This window comes from Helobdella robusta (genome assembly GCF_000326865.2).
Source record: "Helobdella robusta unplaced genomic scaffold HELROscaffold_1, whole genome shotgun sequence".
NCBI lineage: Eukaryota > Metazoa > Annelida > Clitellata > Rhynchobdellida > Glossiphoniidae > Helobdella > Helobdella robusta.
Window position 1 is genome coordinate 7,685,279 of NW_008703570.1, and position 18,877 is coordinate 7,704,155.

The 18,877-nt window shown below is 31.5% G+C and overlaps 1 protein-coding gene across 1 annotated transcript; it reads right to left on the reverse strand.

The window, feature by feature from the left end:
* Window positions 1-360: 360 nt before the first annotated feature.
* Window positions 361-18,579, reverse strand: HELRODRAFT_62270 (hypothetical protein; the record flags this gene model as incomplete). The annotated part of the gene is made up of 26 exons (XM_009011099.1): window positions 361-434; window positions 595-712; window positions 1,883-2,032; window positions 2,420-2,547; window positions 3,558-3,648; window positions 4,303-4,389; window positions 4,517-4,604; window positions 5,853-5,948; window positions 6,204-6,271; window positions 7,161-7,205; window positions 7,863-7,936; window positions 8,503-8,629; window positions 9,189-9,344; window positions 9,600-9,716; window positions 9,932-9,993; window positions 10,105-10,220; window positions 10,329-10,368; window positions 12,634-12,706; window positions 12,903-13,106; window positions 14,257-14,373; window positions 14,464-14,535; window positions 16,147-16,241; window positions 17,600-17,705; window positions 17,797-17,990; window positions 18,146-18,295; window positions 18,480-18,579. Coding segments are annotated over 26 exons (2,748 nt in total), but the record flags the coding sequence as incomplete, so codon positions are not given.
* Window positions 18,580-18,877: the final 298 nt, after the last annotated feature.

Here is an 18,877-nt window from a genome sequence, read left to right on the forward strand (position 1 = left end):
TATTCATATGCTCTCTCTGTGAAGTTGATTTCTCTGAACATGAAAAGTGTGGACTGAAATTTTAACCTTTTTTATTGTTCAATTCAACCAGTGTTAATTTTATTAAAAATTTTCCTTCCATATCGCCCTCGAATTTTTAAGTCCATTCTATTTCAAATTAATCCGGATTTCTCTCAATGATTTTTTAACTCATTTAATTTTTTCATTTAATTGTGTCTAATTCACTTTTAAGTTTTTTTTTCATTTCGCCAAAATAATAACATTTGTTTGGTACTTAAGAATAATTTATTGTATGTTGACAACAAAAAATTTTGTTCTACAAAAAATTAATATTCGGATCACAGGCAGGAGATACGGAAATTATTTGGATAGCTTCAATAAGAATGTTCGGATCTGCATAGGCTTCAGTTCAACGTTCCAAGTCTTTGGGTCTACTGGAGTGAAGAAAGAACTCATGTCTGTGTGATTGAATAAAAATCATAAGCTGCGCGATACTTAAAAGTTAACGTTAAAAGAATTATAATAAAAAACATCATTATGAAAAACAAAAATAGGAAAATTTTATGACAAATACAATCAACCAGGACTAACCACTTTTGGTTTTGCCATATTTTTGGACATTCCACCGCAATCTCTGAACATTCTCCAACTTTTGATTGGCTCCCAGAGTTCTTTCCTCGAATGAAACAATGTCCAATGGAGCGAATAGGTTCTGAGGAGGTTTTAAAGGCAAAATGATATCATCGTTAGTTCATTTATCCATTTGAAAATTAATTTGCATGAATGGTTAGAAATTTAGAGCTTCATTACTCAATGAATGTTCTCAACAGAGGCGCTCAGAACATAGCAAGTGTTAATGTAGACGGCTGCAACTTACAAAATAGATGACAATACTAAGCAAAATTAATGTGAAAATGTTTAACAGTAAACTAGAAAAATTGCGAGAGGACAACTAAAAGCTACAAAACCAGAATATGAAATAAACCTAATCCAAGGTTTAGTTAAAATTAGCATTCTGTTTCTTTACGTTTCCAATATATGTCGGCTTTTCGATGGAAATAAATGTACGTGGATAAAACAGATTAACAGAAGTAAAATAGAGAAGCACGAGAAATGAGATGAGTCGCATAATATAAATTAGAACTAGATAATCCACAGTTGCGATTTCAGAGAGGAGAGAACGTGTAATCAATGACAATTACGAGAAACTGCCATTCGGAACTCATAAACAGTTGTAGAAATTTTCCATATTTTACAATTTAAACATTGAAGGATCGATACAACCATCTTAGACATTTTTATGTGCAGATTATTTGCTAAATATAGTTTTTCGTCAATCTCTTCAGCAAATTAAAACAGGTTTATTTTTGGGACGTTTTTCTTTTAAGCGGAAGAAAAATTATCACAAACACTAGCTCTGGTTATCACTTCACAAAGTTAAAATATGTACAACAAATCAAATAGACATAATGCATCTATATGAAAATATGAAGACAATCACACAACATACTCGCGGCAGGAAGATAAATAAAATCAGTACGTAAAAAAAGTGAAAATCGAGTTCACTTCTTTTTTAACCCTTCTTGATATCTTGAAACGCAAACCACCATGTCAGTCAGCTATTTCAATGGAATTTGTTCACCAGATCATTGCTCAGGGCAATCTATCATGAAAATTTTTAGGTCGTAAAGCGAGCTTGTGCAAAATTTTCGAACACCTATACTCACTTGTTGTTAAAAATATGTATTGCCCCTCTGGTGAACTAAGTTTTGCGCCTATAATTTACATATATGGTTTCTGATTGCTCTAACAATTATGTATAATCACATAAGTAATTAGCCAATTAAATGTTTTTTCTAAGAACTCAAACGGCAGAATAAACCTTGAGAGAAATGACAGCAGGTTTGGAGAGATCACCGTGTTCATTCTTTTCATAGTAATGTTCCAGTCTCAAGAGAACATCTCCTTGATTCCAGTCCTCCAGTGTCAATATATGAACATTTTCGTTCACTCTCTTCTTCAATCCACTCCACTGCATGTTTAAATTTCATAAGAGTAACAATTAAATCATAATGCTATAAATACTACTTTTATTTATAATAATTTTATGTTGCTGCTTTTTGTGCATCTGCACCAGAACTTTTCCAACCTTAAATAAGGCTGGCAATGATAGAGTTGAAAAAAATTTTGGTTGAGGCTTTGGTGAGAATTCTGTTGAAAGCCAGAATGCATTTTATACAAAAAGCGAATATTTGTTTTAGCTAAAATTGTATCAACTCATCATATTTAAATTAAATTGTTTGATCTAAAGAGATGCTTTATTTACAAATCAAATCAAATTGCAGATTTCAATTGAAATTGAATATATAAAATTGTGAAATAACGAAACGAAACTGACATTGGTGTTATGTTCTTTCACAAACTGTTCCAGAGATATTTTTTTGAGATCGAGAAAGGATAGATAGGGTGCCATGTATATCTGCTGCGCCATCGACCTGTGCAGTGCTACAGATGAGTCAATTGTGTCTAACAAAACGTAATGAAGACCTGCGTATTCAAGAATTTATTCATTAACACGAGTAGCTATTATTATTAACATGAGTAGCAATGAACTTCTTATTGGAGAAATTAATGTAAAACCTTTTTCTTATTCACATTTCCCCGGTAGGTTAAATACTTTTTGAGCATGTCTAATTAATATTTCGACATGCATCACATAATGAATTCCCCATGGAATAAAGAATCAACAAATCATTTCATGTAATTAAACCCATCCTCAATATTTTACAAAATAACAAACATTTAAAATTAAGGCTGTATACTGAAAAACGCTTCATCTTTGTAACTAAAAAATGTAACTAGACTAACGGTCTGCGTTCCGATCGATTTTGATCGCAAATTCCAAATGCTTTAAAAATCAAAATCGGATTATCTGAAAAAAATTTTCAGTCGGAATAATTCCGGCATATCGAAATAGAACTAAACAACTACAATCAAATGCAGTCAAATTAGGATTCCGAAAAAATACCTTGCAGAATTTTCCGACAAAATTATGAGTTTTCGACAAAACTCATAGAAATTGTCTTTATTTTGAGTCTTCGTCATAATATTAATTATTAACGCGGAGCTACAATAATATTTATCATGTTTTTTCTGAATTAAAATTGTCTATATTAAAGTAATATTAAATACAATGAAACCGCCAAAAGAATATCAATTCCAAAAAATTACGATTTTTTCTGACGGGTAAAATAGTCGTAGACCGCTCTTGAATGCACTTGCTCCGAGGTCGACATAATTTTTTGAATATTCCAACGATCCCATTCCGAAAGAAAATATAAAGTGAAACTTATTTAGCATTATCTATTTCAAAAGTATTAAACATTTTATTATTAATGCTAGAGTAAAAAAACTTATATTATTCTATTTTATTGACAGTTGTGTAAAAACATCGATACCCTCTCATCATTCAATGAGTTTTGTGTCAATTTTTTAATCGAAACAAAAATATATATCCAGTATCTGTAATATTTTTTAAGATAGCATGTACAGCTTACCTCTAGCAGCAATCCCTTTGCTATCAATTCCAGGTTCATTAAGTGGTTCGTCAACACCAAGAGAATCATCATTAAAGTTTCTTCTGTGAATCTGTGTAAAAGTCACGCATATGCGCGCATTTTGTAAACGTGTTGCTATGTGTGTTGTTTGTTTGATTGTGTGTGAAATAAAGACAGAGATTCATCACTAAATTCTGTCCGGTTAGTATTATTTTACTTTTATGCTTCCGGCATAATTGGTAATAAACATTACGTCATATAAAATTAGAAACTGTTCAACTCTGCGTCCTCCCATGATTAATTTATAGATCAACTTCGAGAATTTTTTTCAACTTTTCTATCCAACTATTTTTACTCTTATTAGCTTGTTGTTATCTAACTATTGGGGAATTTTTAAATTTATACTTTCCTTCCTTATTGAAAAAGCTGTCCATGGTTTCAATTTAAACCAGTCAAAGAGCGAAACCATTACGATAACGATTTACTCTGCCTGTGATTCTAAAAATTCTAACTTTTTTTATTATCTGATTGTTCCTCATCATCTTTTAAACTAAGGAACAGTTATTGAACATTAACTAATGGGAATATAATTTGACAAATGTCGAAATTTAAAATTAATTTATATTCTAAAATGTACACAGACTTTCATCGGAGTTAATTGACCGTAAATTTTTATTTCCATTTTGATTTGAAGAACTTTATATAATATCAAATGCAAGAACACGCATGAGTGAAAAAGTTGAACCATCAGTTCCAAATGTCCTTCCCTCAGACTTGTTCCACCTTGTGACCGATCATTAAGGACTGTCAGCTGAATGCCCTGCCTCGAGTCCTGTTCATATTCCATAACATTAAACTTAAATCATGTGCTTGTGACATTCCAGAGGAACACTAAAATAATATTTTATTGCTATGAGAAACTTTTTTTCAAATTATGTTCACAAAAACAAGTATTCAACCTGAATATATATCCTGCTGCTAACGGGAAAATAGTTGCCTGATACCGGCTCTGTGTTTTCAAAGTTCCATGTTGGTCGGTGGTCTCGACTGAACGGTGAAAATAAATGCAATAAATCATAAAAATAAAATAATTTTAAATGTAAAAATCACAAATTACATGATTTATTCAGAGCTTATTAGAGAGTTAATTATCTGAACATCACCTAACTTGGGCATGCATTTAACTATCAAAAAACTTTCCTTAACATTCATATTCATTGAGTGATACGCTGCTGTCAAAATTAGCGCTTGAATTGTTTACAATCAAAAAAGATTTTAGGCTTAAATTATCCGAATTGAAAAAAGTTCGACTGATTCTAAAAAGCAGGCGCATTGCATACGCTAATGCAAATTTTGTAATAATCTTATTCAGTTCCGTTCCAATTTAACATTTCATTTAAACACCAAATTCATTGAGCGAAAATAAATCATAAAAAATAAATCTGCCAATTAAGTCAATAAAACACAAAAATTAGCACGTTGAATATTATTAAAAAGCGTAATGCTTAAATCATAACATGGAAACTATAACTTGGAAATATGTATTATATACGCTCGCACACACGAACAGACTTCACAAAACTGAAAATTGTTTCTCTTACACATGTCTTAATAATCTCAAACCTATTTTCTGTTGCTATACTCACTAGCTATCTAACAATGTAGTTCATGTCTTTTCTCCATTGAGCAAATCATTTCTGATGTCCGTCTTTTATATTTTACTTCTTTAAACTTTATTCTGCCAAAACTTTAAGCTTTTTCTTTGAAAACTGCTACCGAAACATTGGCAGTCGCAATGTACAGACAATTTTGAAGCTTCGAATAAACAAGAACATTAAACTTTCAAGTGTGCAAGTGAATCAATCATGAGTGAAGTCAGGTCGTCTAAAGTTATGCACAATTTAATACCAAAGTGAAACATAAATTGAATGAAAAATAGGGACGCACCGAAGGTTCGGCCTGGTCGAATAGTGCAACTTCCGTTAAAACCATCCCTTTTTTCAATTTTAGAACAATAAGAGGGAAATTTATTTTTGACATCATAGCTTTTGAAGATATATAATTTGGGCGATAAATTGAATATTATCTCGATAATAAATTGTTGAATATGACATAAATCGCCTACTGTTTATTTCAACAGTTATTTTCACATTCCAAAAAATTACATTTTTTCAAAAAATGTGGGTTTTTTAGCATTCGGCCTTCGGCTTCGACCGATTGGCGGATCAACTATTCGACCATTCGACCTTCTTCACTGTTCGGTGTATCTCTAATGAAAATGTATCAAAAACTTACACTCTCTTCAACATTTGTCTTCCGTTTGCATCAGTATAGAAAATGTTTTGACTCTTGATAGAGGTCTCAAATGAAGACACGACTTCCTTGCCCTTACTGTTACATTACAAGTCGTCACAGATACAACAACAACATTTAACGCTTCCTCTACATATCACATATCTAAATACACAATTATTTTATAATTGGCATTGTGACACTAACGAAGATTACCATTCATAAAAAAAGATTTCAGTTTATGCTAAAAATTATCATTTAAAAAGTTAGGAACTTATTTGAAATATATACAGGTTATTAATCAATATATTTACATAACCAAATTCACATAAACAACATATTTATTAAGCATACTCATCAGGTATCGGTCCGACGGTCCATTCAATTTCAAAATGCTTGGCCCCTTTATACAACCTAATGACCTAATTGTTATTTGTCTTGGTTAATAAAAAAAAAAACAGATGACTGTGAGGACAGATGATAAACTGTTATCAAATAAAAATGTTGTCTTTATTTGTGAATAGATGAGCAATCTTTTGAAGTTATTGTTCTGTTGAAATATCTTGACGAAATCGCGACAGCGCCTCAGATAATACTTTCCAAATTGTACACACTGTTAATGTTAAGCACATTCAAATTCTCGATATAGTACTATCTCATGTTCTGTTCAGTCAAGATTCCAAAATTTTATAACGATCGTACAAGCTGTTGGTACTCTTCTAAAATATTTTGCTTAACTCATGTCGTGTTAAGGGAAAAAATTTGTCATCTTTCAACAATGCCAACAAATGCTCAGAAAAGTTTATATTTTATGTGCTCAACTTTTACAGTGCGTTCGTAAGCATTTAACAAAAAATTGCTACACTTAAGAAACTTGTAAACGGATAAACGTTAAATGCAATTGGCACAGCTGATTTCGTGATGTGCCTAATAGTACTGGTGGCAATCATAAACCACACATTACCATTTTCCAAATAACTGCAAGGAACTAGCAAAAAACTTGCTTAAGCTTGCTTACGATATTATTTTCATTATTAATTTGGGTAATTTATAAAGTTAACGTTTCCACGCGACTAAAAAATTACAGAAAGAGTCCTCCCTATTTTTAAAAGCTGACTACATCTAAATAGACGACCTTAAATGAACAAATGTCAGGCCGTAAATTTGGAAGCCAAATATATCGAAGAATATTTACATTATAAATAATTTTTATAATTTTAAAACCATCTTCAAAAAAATTTGGCTACACCCATTATTTACTAGCAAAATATGAAACAAAATAAGAAAAAAAAAGAAAAAAGGACAACCAACCTGTGACGCCCAACTAGTGAAGCTCTGGTACGCCTCACTCACCAGCTTGCCCTGTAAACATCAATTGACGTAACGATAAGGAAAAACAAGCTTGCAACCTTGGCATTTCTTTTACAACATTACTTAAGAGAATTGTACACAAAATAATTAAGTAGTGCACAAATAAATACGTAAAACAAAAAACAACACGGTTAAGCCCGCTCTAGTCCGATTTTCATATATTATGTTAAACTTTATTTAAAAATTTATTTTATCTCTGAAGAACAATGTTTCAAAATTTTTACTTTAAACAAATTGTATAAAACAGTTTTATTGGTATTTAAATAATCATAATAAATCTTTCAAGAAAATGTTAACAAATAAAGTTATCCATCATAAAAACACTGGTTCTAAATAATTGGAAAATTTAAAAAAATTGTACATTTAAGTGAGGTGTTTTACTTATTTCTTGTTTTTGAATCTCTAAGTAACTATTTTAATTCTAAGTTAAATATTAGTTAAGCAGTAAGCACTGCAAAATTAATATATTAACAAAGTTATATTTCACATAAATTTTATAAATTGTGGTCAACCACTGAAATCTGATTCTAGCATGATCGTGTGACTACGTGAATTCTGACAACGATATATTGATTAAATTTTCATAGCTTGAAAATGGTTTTAAGTTCGCAGACATCAGATCATGAATAATATACAACCAACCTCATGAATGGTGAGATTAACATCACTGAAATTTCCAGCAACTCCCTCAGGCCGAAAAATGTACGCTCCAGATTCTAGTGTGAAATATCCAACACAGTTGACATAATTTTATTATCAACAACTTCAATCCAAACAACGCATTTCATTTATTTTTTTTACATCAAACCGAAACAATTGCGCACAAAATTGAAAAACCTTGTCAAACAACTGTCTGTTTTTATTTCCTCCCAAACTTTCTAATATCCCTAGTAACATTTGTTCTTCAAGGAAATTTTTCAAAAATTTTTCGCGGCTACTAAATTTTGTCTAACATTTTTAATTTAGATAATTAATTTTATCAATCTATCAAACAATCTTCGTTTAGCGCCAAGAGACCCAGTTCCCCCGAGGTAGGACGTTATTATTAATACTATATGAATTTATTTGCATGCTTTATTCTGGTTCCTCCTGTTTTAAAAGCTTTGCTGCAATTGGTGGAGTAAAACAATTTCGGTGTATTTAAAAAGATTTGATAGAATTCCCAGAGGCAAATTTAAAACAAGTTTACAAATATATATTTTTAAGGCAGCTCAAGAAGGTAACCGCGAAAAGCTCAATCAATACAAATTTTCATATCACCATCATTGCAATCATCATTCACTCCAGTTGTCACCGGATGAAGAGATATAGTACATTAAGGACTGCCTAGCGTCTATCTGTATCCGTCGTTCCTTGTTTTCAATCATGGATAGCAGGCCAGTGTTGTCATCGAAGGTAAGTTTCAAGTACTTGAAATGAAGTTAATTTAGAAAAAGACTGCTCAATTGCAAATTAATTTATGACTGGTACATTCAGGCAAGTTACTTCGTTTTCCAATGTTTTGACAGTTGAAGTACGATTGTGATCATCATTTCCAACTGATTGTGATTCAACGTTTTTCATTGCATCTGGAGTAATATAGTACATTATTATTTCGATAGCTATAGTAAGGAAAATTGAATTGTGAAATTCAAAATAAAACACACACCACACACGCACAGAGAGAGAGAGAGAGAGAGAGAGAGAGAGAGAGAGAGAGAGAGAGAGAGAGAGAGAGAGAGAGAGAGAGAGAGAAAGAGCGAGAGAGAGAGAGAGAGAAAGAGCGAGAGTACAGTTCCACTATAAAAAAAAACATTGGACTCTACATAACTAAGACTATCAGCCTCAGCTGAGTCAAACCCAGTGGCAACCTGTATCAGCCGCATGCGTCAGGTTTTTTTTAATTTTTACCGACATTACCATCATAGCAAGAGCAGACAAATATTCATCTATTTTATAAAGAGCCATTGAAGATGTCCCTAAAACAACAGCAGTAACAATGAAAAATAACCAACCATTAGACATATTGACGAAATAAGTAGCATATCCAAGTGAGGGTACATGAACGTGAAAGACGAGTTGAAACTGCGAAGTGCTACCTCGAAACTCTGCTAACTTTTTTGTCTCAGAACTGACAGGAATAAACTGAAGTAATGCATTCAGTGGTGTACCAATATCAATCGACTTAATGCACCGATTATTCTATCAAATTATCAGACAGTCACTTGAGTAAAATAACTTGGTTTATTAACAATCAATACTCATACTGTTAATGATAAACCTAAATGCAGCATCATTTATCAAAATTTTTAAACTGGCAGAACTCTACATAATAACGCCAAGTTAAAATTACGAAGCCGTGTAAAGATTGAATCCTTTAAAAAAAACTCGCTAGCTTACCTGAACATCCAACTTCTTGAGCTTATCATCAAAAACTGTTAACTGGTTTGAAGTAACCGGAAGCTTTATATACTGTCCAACCATCTGACTGAATGGGTTGTACACCACTACTGCAAACTTAAGATTTTAAAAAAAATTGTCAAAATTAAGATTTTTTAGGATTAAGTGAAAAAAAAGAAACAAATAGTTCTCTAATATATTTTTCGTGAAATTAAATATTGTTGAAAAAATAAATTACAAATCAACACAAAGTGTTTACTAAAAGCTAAAAAAATAAAACACGTTAAAACTATTTAATGAAAATTAATAAAAAAGGTTTGAAGAAATCCAACATTTTGGTTGGTCTCAGTAAATTTACAGCTGGAAACATTCATCAGATTACAAAACTGGAAATCTTCAATTGGATCCATGACTGACTTGTTCATGAGTTTGGATATCGACACTTTCATGACATCCTGTGTTCAAAAGTTCAAACAGTTTATTAACGAGTTTTAAAAAGATGGACGGGAATGGTGGGATAAATTGGAGCATTGGAATGAGAAGTAACAAACCTGACATTCCTTGATTCCAGTAGATAGCATCTTGGCATAATTGTAAGCCACGTATTGCTTGGATGTGCCACTGTGACGTAAAAATACTTATACTTAATGTAAGGGAAGTGAAACAGCAGGCCTAACATGGAATAATTATCTTGAAAATATAATAATAAGCAGAAGTAGAAGTACTGACGTGACTGCGTCGTGATGCTGCAGAACTCCCATGGACTGTTCTGTTGCAATGTTACAATTAATATAACACAGCAATCATCGTACAGACTGCATAATTCTATTGTTATATGATTAGCATCTAACAACTCAGTCAAATCGTTGCCATTATTATCAATATTATAAATACACTTCAAATTATTTCAAAAACACACCGACTTAACAAGAGAAAACCTAAATTACCTCGTGACTAATTATTAACCTAACAAGCGGAAGCTTATATTCAATCGATCGATCGATCGATCGATCAATCAATCAATCAATCAATCAATCAATCAATCAATCAATCAATCAATCAATCAATCAATCAATCAATCAATCAATCAATCAATCAATCAATCAATCAATCAATCAATCAATCAATCAATCAATCAATCAATCAATCAATCAATCAATCAATCAATCAATCAATCAATCAATCAATCAATCAATCAATCAATCAATCAATCAATCAATCAATCAATCAATCAATCAATCAATCAATCAATCAATCAATCAATCAAACAAATCAATCAATCAATCAATCAACCAATCAATCAATCGATCCATCGATCAATCAATCGACCAGTAAATCAAATAGTTTCTATAGCGTTATTCCCGCGATGTTCAACAGCACTGTTCATTGTTTTTATATTTGGGAATTGAATTAATTCCAGAACGATTTGACAAAGCATTTTTTTTAATATTTGAGAACTGAATTAATTCTGGCCGATCATGGATTCAAAGTCAGCATCAGCAAAACCAAAGCAATAAACACTGGTGAACCCATTCAATCCACAGCTACTGGACGATGGCCCTGTTCAGTTTGTAAAGCTGGTGCAGGTAACATTTCAATCAAGTGTCAGCAGTGTAACCAGTGGTGTCACAAACGTTGTTCAAAATAATTGGTACATTATCTAAAGTGTCCAATTTTGTTTGTCCTGCTTGCATCAATCCACAACAACAAATTTGAAATAGCAATGTTTTTGAAGCCATTAAGGTAGAGAAAGTCACATCGTTTCAATATCTAGGGAATGATCTGGATTGTGCTGGAACAGCTGAAGCTGCCGTTCGAGCACGCATACGTACAGCCTGGAATAAATGGCATCTCCTTGTCTCTTTATTGATGCAGCGTGACATCCCACTACCACTACGATCAAGACTTTATAAATCTATGATACGTCCGGTGTTGTTATATGTTGCAGAAACATGGCCAATGACAACCAAACTGGAACAACAACTTTACCGAACCGATATGAAAATGCTCCGATGGATGCAACGAATTAGTTTAAGGGACCACATCAAATCTACCGAAATCCTGAGTCGTGCTGGTTTAGATGATATAAAGGACGAATGCCGGCAACACCGTCTGAGGTGGTTTGGTCATGTCAAACAAAGTGGAAATAGTGCCATAACTTTTCTCGCAAATGTTGAAGTACCTGGCACACGTCCCAAAGGCCGTCCAAAGAAGTCCTGGTCGCAAACAATCGAGCAAGACACGAAAGCTCTAAATTTAAATGAAATGGATACAATTGATCGCCTAATTTGGCGCAAAAAATTGATGGCAAAGAAAACAACGTCCTACCTCAAGAGAACTGGGTCTCTGGACGCTAAACGATGATTGATTGATTGATTGTTCAACAGCACTGTTCAATGAATTTCAAAAAACAGATGGGTTTTGAAATCCGCTCTGAACTTCGTAAATGATGGAGATTGAGAAGGAGGTTGAGAGTTAACCCAAAAAGGGCCAAAAAAAGCAAACGCAGATTTTGCCTAAGAGTGCTTAACAGGAGTTAAGAAGTAAGAATGAAAATACGATGGTAAACTGGGGCGTTTAAAAAAACCATTCAAGTTTAAGTTTAATTAATATATTTGACAGGTACTTAGAAAATAATATAGATTAAGATTTATACATTAACATGCAAATTTTTTAAAATAATTTATATTTCATATGTAGTCAGTGTAAGAGAACAAGATGTGGAGATATAAGAGAAGAGTTAAAAGCTTTACTTGAAGGATAGAGTGTAGAATATTTAGACACAACACATTTTTTTTAAGCATCCCGTGACCTAAGAGGAAGAAGCTTAATTATTATTCCAGGAAAATCGCACAGATTAGCAAGAAAAAGCTTAAATTGTTTTAAAAACATCACATTGAACTAACAAGAAAAAGAACGATTTATGAACGTAGGAAAAATTGAGTGCAGAATACAATCAATAAATTGGCGATTGCTATATAAATATAATGATAACAATAAAACAACCACACTGATAGCGATTAAGAAAGATTACTGAGAAAGTTTATCTTCTTCTCTGTTGCATGCTCATCAACAAGTTGTGCAAATGCGCTCAATTGCTTGCATACCTGCCATGTTGAATATCAATAAATCTAATGATAAATAATAAAAAATTTAGTAAAATTCAATCCTACAATCCTTTCTTAATCATAACAAAAACTAGATAACAAAAACCACTTAATGCCAAAAAAACAGTGAACAGTTTCAGAGAGAATTTAAAACTTGTAACCAAACAAATCTCTCAACGTCAAACAACAGACTAACTTGTAGAATATTATTGGCAGTTCTCTCATAGCCCTTTAAGTTTGGTCTGCTGGTGAAATATCCAGTCCAAAATGTGTGGCCACTATGTGCATATGGGAAGAAATCATCGTTCTTGGAAGTGTACGTGAGGTTGGCCTTGTTGAGAGCATACAAGTAACAGGATGGAGTTGAAAACATGGCATTTATCTTGCTACCATTTGCTTGCTGCGGACGAAATGAATTCAACTAAAATAAACTGAAATAATTTACATGGACAATGGACATTGTGTCTTTACACTAGGAACAAAACATCTCACTCAATACATCGGAAGAAACATTATTAATATATAGGAACCGCACGTTAAATCAATTAATCAACCAGTAATAAACTTTATTCACTTTTTACGATTCATTTTTTCATCTTACCGACATTACTCATTGATGTTGCATTCTTAATTATATCAAAAAATTATCGTTTTCTGATGTAGTTTCATTCTACAAGAATTTGATTTTTTATTCAACGGTTTCCATTTTCTATTTCGGTAAGACATTAATGATTAAGACCAATCAATTTGAACTATTTCGTTAATATTGTTTATAATCATAAGACTGCAGGGTTCATATTTAAATCAAAAGAGTTTAATAACTATTTTGCATTGTTAAAAGCAAATTTGCATACTAAATACAATATGGAATCGCAACATAATTTACGCAAATTAATCCAACAGTTAATAGGAAATGGCACTCAAAATTAGCGATTTAAATTCAAACAAGTTTCCTTATGGAAAAAATACGTAACCAATTTTAGTAGGGGTTTTATAATTGTTTATGATCTTGCGTATTAATATGTACGTACACACAGAATGTATATAGACGAATATAAAGCTACAAATCCTGTTTGTAAATATTTCATACTTAGGAGACCCCGTTAGAAATACATTACATCGTACCACTTCAAGAAGTAAAATTTTGTTACCCTATATCATGAAAATTGAAAGCTAGAAAAGTTTGCATTTATGTGATGATTTAGAAATACAAAAATATCTTCTTCCTTGGCAAGATCTAGAAACAATAAAATAAGTACCTCGTTTTAAATAAATTAATATATTGCGAACATATACGCAGTTATACCAAAAAAATATAATTACATTAACCAATTTCAAATATTTTCCTGAAAAAGCTTTAAGTGTTTTTGAAAACAAGTGTAGAAATGCAAAAGTTGAGAACAATTATTAGAATTCGTGAGATTTCAAAAACAAGACGTCAACCACTGATTGATACAACGACTGATCAAAATAATTATCTTACCATGTTATGTAAAAGTTGTATATTAAAATAATGTATTATCAAATTAATTTTTGTTACTAAGTACAACCTTAGCGTTGACCAGCTTAATTAGCTTTTCGATGTTTTTAAAGTTAATCCTGGCATTTGAATACGAAAAATCTGATCCCATTGTCCACATAATATGATTGCTAGTAAAATATTTCGCCTGAAATTATGTCAAGAAGTCCAATAAATAAAGAAATTTAAATTTATGGCCAGATTTAATAAGACGGTGAACAATTAAATTCTTACAAACCTGTTCCATGGCGTCATCAATAAAGTTAGCTACTTTGTGGTCTCCATTGTAATCATCCAGCATAGGATCATCCTGTCGTTGATGGTTGATCAGATATTCATTGGCAGGTTGTTTACCATTATACAGTTAAGATTGAGTAAATGACTAAAATTGAGCCAGGGCTGAAAACTTAATTATAGAAAATCTTGTTTGAAAAACCTAAACGGTCTAAAATTTCAAATTTTGTTACTTTTTAAATTGGAAGATTAAAATTTAAAAAAATTTTCCATTTAACAATACAGTCTATTAACTTCGTGAACCCTGTACCGTGATTTTATTTAACATTCAGGCATCGTCAGTTTTCTATAGTGACATCCCAAATTTGAGCAAATGCATAACGATTTTTCGGAGAGTTTTACAAAAAAATTGAATATTTATATGGGTAAAAACTACACGCGGCGTCCAAACTATTTTCAGAACCTTTATTCGAAAAATTCAGGTCATATATTTTAAAACTTCTTGATATTATAGTTTTTTGATCTAATAACATTGGAATTTAAAAAATCTTAAAAGAATAAAAAGCTAACAAAAGTTTAAACATCTAAAAACTTTAATGATTTTTTCAGAAAAAAATCTGTTTTTAACAGCCCTGGTTTTGCTCTTCCTGGTTAAAAATGGCGCTAAACAAAATAAGCTTTTCAATATTTGACATTATGAAGATCTATCGAGCTCAACTTGAGCTCGAAATTGAGCTCGAAAAGTTGAAAGCAGATTTCAACAAAATTTTGATTACCAATGAAGACTATAAACTACATTAAATATATAATAAAACAATAAATTATTTTGCGGTAGATTTTGAGCGATGACGCTTTGAAAACGTGAAAATTTTCAAAAAAATTAATTTTTTGAAAATTGTCTTATGGGAAAAATTTTTTGTTTCGGGACAATAATTTATTCAGTTATTAGTGGATTCTATTACTATTTTCAAAATATTTCATCAAGATGTTATGATGGCTAGTTTGTGAAATATAGCCTTCTACACAGGCACAAGTTTTGAAAAAAAATCACACAAAAATTGGAAGGTGATGTCAAAAGATCTTCTTGAAAAATAATTGAAATATCTTTATAAAAAATTTGAGATACTTACTGTAAAAATTTTACAAAAAGTCGGAGATGATCTGGCGCGAACGTTTTTAAAATTGTTCAAGATGACAGAGAATGACCGATATATATATTATATATATATATATATATATATATATATATATATATATATAGGCGACCATATTTTATTCAGTATTGTATGAATTCTACGGAACTGTTGGCATTAATCAATTTAATGTTTGTTTTGTCTTCCATTTTCCTTACTAGAGCTTTTAATTAGTAATTCTAGTAAGGAAAATTAATTTGGTAGAATTCATACAATACACATTACGCATTAATCAATTTAAAGTTTGTTTTTTCAATTTTTCAATTGAAAATTTAAATTTTCCTGATGAACTTGGATAATTCTATTGAAATTGAACGATTTCCAGAAAATTTTAGTAAAGAAAATTGAAACAATAAATTGATTAATTGATTAATGCCAACAACACACACACACACTCACACACACACACACACACACATATATATATATATATCTAAACATATGTATATTTTGTTCTGAAAAAGATTTGTTCTTTAACTGGTCGGTTGACATACCCGAACTGGCGGATCGTCACATTCGAAGCAGTAGCCAGGGGGTGTGGTGTACGTCGATCTATGGAGAGACGCCGTAAACATTGAGGCTTGATCACCTGTATAAAAAAAATTTGGTATAGGTGATGTCCATTGTTTTTAAGTAAAATTACTTCTCGAAGTTCCACCAAAAAGGAAAATAAAGAATTATATGGCAAGCAAGCAGTGCCGGCTTGGCATGGTCGGAAGTTTGGCAGTCCTCGAAAGTCCAGGGACCTCATGGGCTTCGAAACGTGTTTTTTCAATTGAATTTTTTTTTAGAAAATGAAATTGAAAAAAATATGCACTCAAACATTAAAACAATTGAAAAAATTATCGCGCATTCATAATTATATAAAATCCTCTCTATTGCTACCATACACACGCGCGCTCAAAATCATTATCATGCGGTCAAAACTATAACCGCAATCATTGTAACAGCCGCAATCATTATTATTCTGTATTTTCAACATTTTGTAACTTTTTTTAACATACTTCTATACAGAATTTCATGATTAAGGGTATAAATAAAATATTAATGTAACAAATTTAAAAATTAGAATAAAGCAAAATTTTTAGAATGTGGGGGCTCCACGAAATGGTATATTTCCGACAGTTTCTGGAACATCCACGTCACCACTACAAGCAAGGTTGTTGTGACAGCACATGTTAAATGGTTTGTGAAAATACTGAACTGTAACATTAGTTATAACGGCCTTAATGTATTTCTTTCAATAAGCAGTTTCTTTGAAGCAAGAGCAAGCAGCATGAACGTGAAACATTCATTATATTCTATGCAGGCGACCAACTATAGCAGTGGAATATCGCTTGTGGTTGATTACATAATGTCACAAAATGCTATCCAATCAATTTATAGTCCATATATTTTACTTAATATTTGCATGTCTACTTAGCCAGTGGCTGATCCAGGGGGAGGGCAGTGATGAACCCCACCAAGCTTTGCCACAATGTAGTATTTTCTTAATTAAGTGGCGGACTCAGTAGAGTTTATCAAAGATTCTACCATCAATGGAAAAACAAATTTTTTTACCAACCTTCAAATGATATCTGATAAATGTCAGAAATACAATTCAAAAACGGAAAAAATGGAAAATAATCATCTTTTCATCATTTCCTCCAAATGGCAAAAACAAAAATGAATTACATGACAAAAGTGACAAATATAATAACGAAGAAAATTGCATTGCAATTAACTTTACTTAAATAGTAAGTTGTTGATAGATTATCATTTGCTTATTTTATTATAATTTTTATAAACAAAAATTCAGTAGCACATAAAACAATATACATACACTGTGTGCTCACATCCATAAAAAAATTTATTAAATTACTCAAAACAAAAACTGCATATAAATACTGAAATAATGCAAAGTAATGAGATGAAAATTTAATTTTGACTAGCAGAATTTAAGGTAACCTAAAGTTGGACTGGAAAACCACATGTGTTCTAATGTTTTTGTTTTTATTCTCTCTTGATAATCTTGGTAATCAATTCGTGCCAAAAACAAGCCATCAAATCCAAACTGTTATTATTGTAATTTATTAAATAAATAGGTCTATTTTTGTAAAGTCTTTTTTAGATGCAAACACACCAATATGTTAAACAAATCTAACTTGGGCAGAGATGGAAGCCAGTTCTCTGGAATGACCAAATGGATCTATTTGCCAGCCAATTTTTGGTATTCCACATTTTCCGAAATTGTCAAGAAGAAATTTGAAACCGATGGTGTGCTGGTCGATGATGGATGAGTAATGAGTGCAAGCCTCATCGTTCATGCTCCAACCTCCCAATATGAACTCTAACTGACCTGTATCAATAAAGCACAGTAAATGTGGTTGTAATGACCATCTACATCAAAATTTTAATAATATAACTTTTATAATTAGCAGAAAATAAAATTATCATAAAAACAACTTGATTTATAATATAATAAATTTCAACTATTCTTATTTAGAAAAAGACCTCTATTGACAGTTTTTTTAATAGATTGTTTCATATGATCAGTCAACTCATTCCACCATCTATAGAAAAATGCCATCTCCACGTAAATAAATTTCTTTTTTGGATCGGAATTAAGTTCAAAGTTGACAGTGTCCAAAATATATTGTACAGCTGTAAAAAAAATGAAGTCAGTTGAAAAGTATAATCACTGAAATGCAGAGGAATTTCAAACTAATAACATTTTTAGTTTTTTTACAATAATTTATTAACTCATTTTTTTAAACCAGCCATTAACAATTTAACATTTCAAAACTAATATACAATCTTAAAAGCAAAAACAAAAGTAATAACTAACTTTTGTAATAATATCCATCAACAGTTTGCAACCATCCAACATCATCATGACTGTGAGCAACAAGGTGCACATTCAACATATTTGGCTTTCCCAAATCACATTGCTAACATCATGAATAATAACGATTCATTAAAATTAAATACAAGTGAAACGTAGAAAATAGAAATGAATACTTTAAACTTTTTTTTAATAACGTATCAATGTCCAACCTCATAACCACAAGACGGCTCGCTATCAGCTTTCTTTTCTTCCTCCTCGTTATGGTTTACGTTGCATCTCGGCTTTTCCGATTCTTCTACGCCTACGATTGTATGTGTATTCACTTTTTCCTTTTCATACGTTTTTTCTTTAAAAAGGTAGATAGAAACGCCCAAAATGAAACAAATGTTCAGAAATTT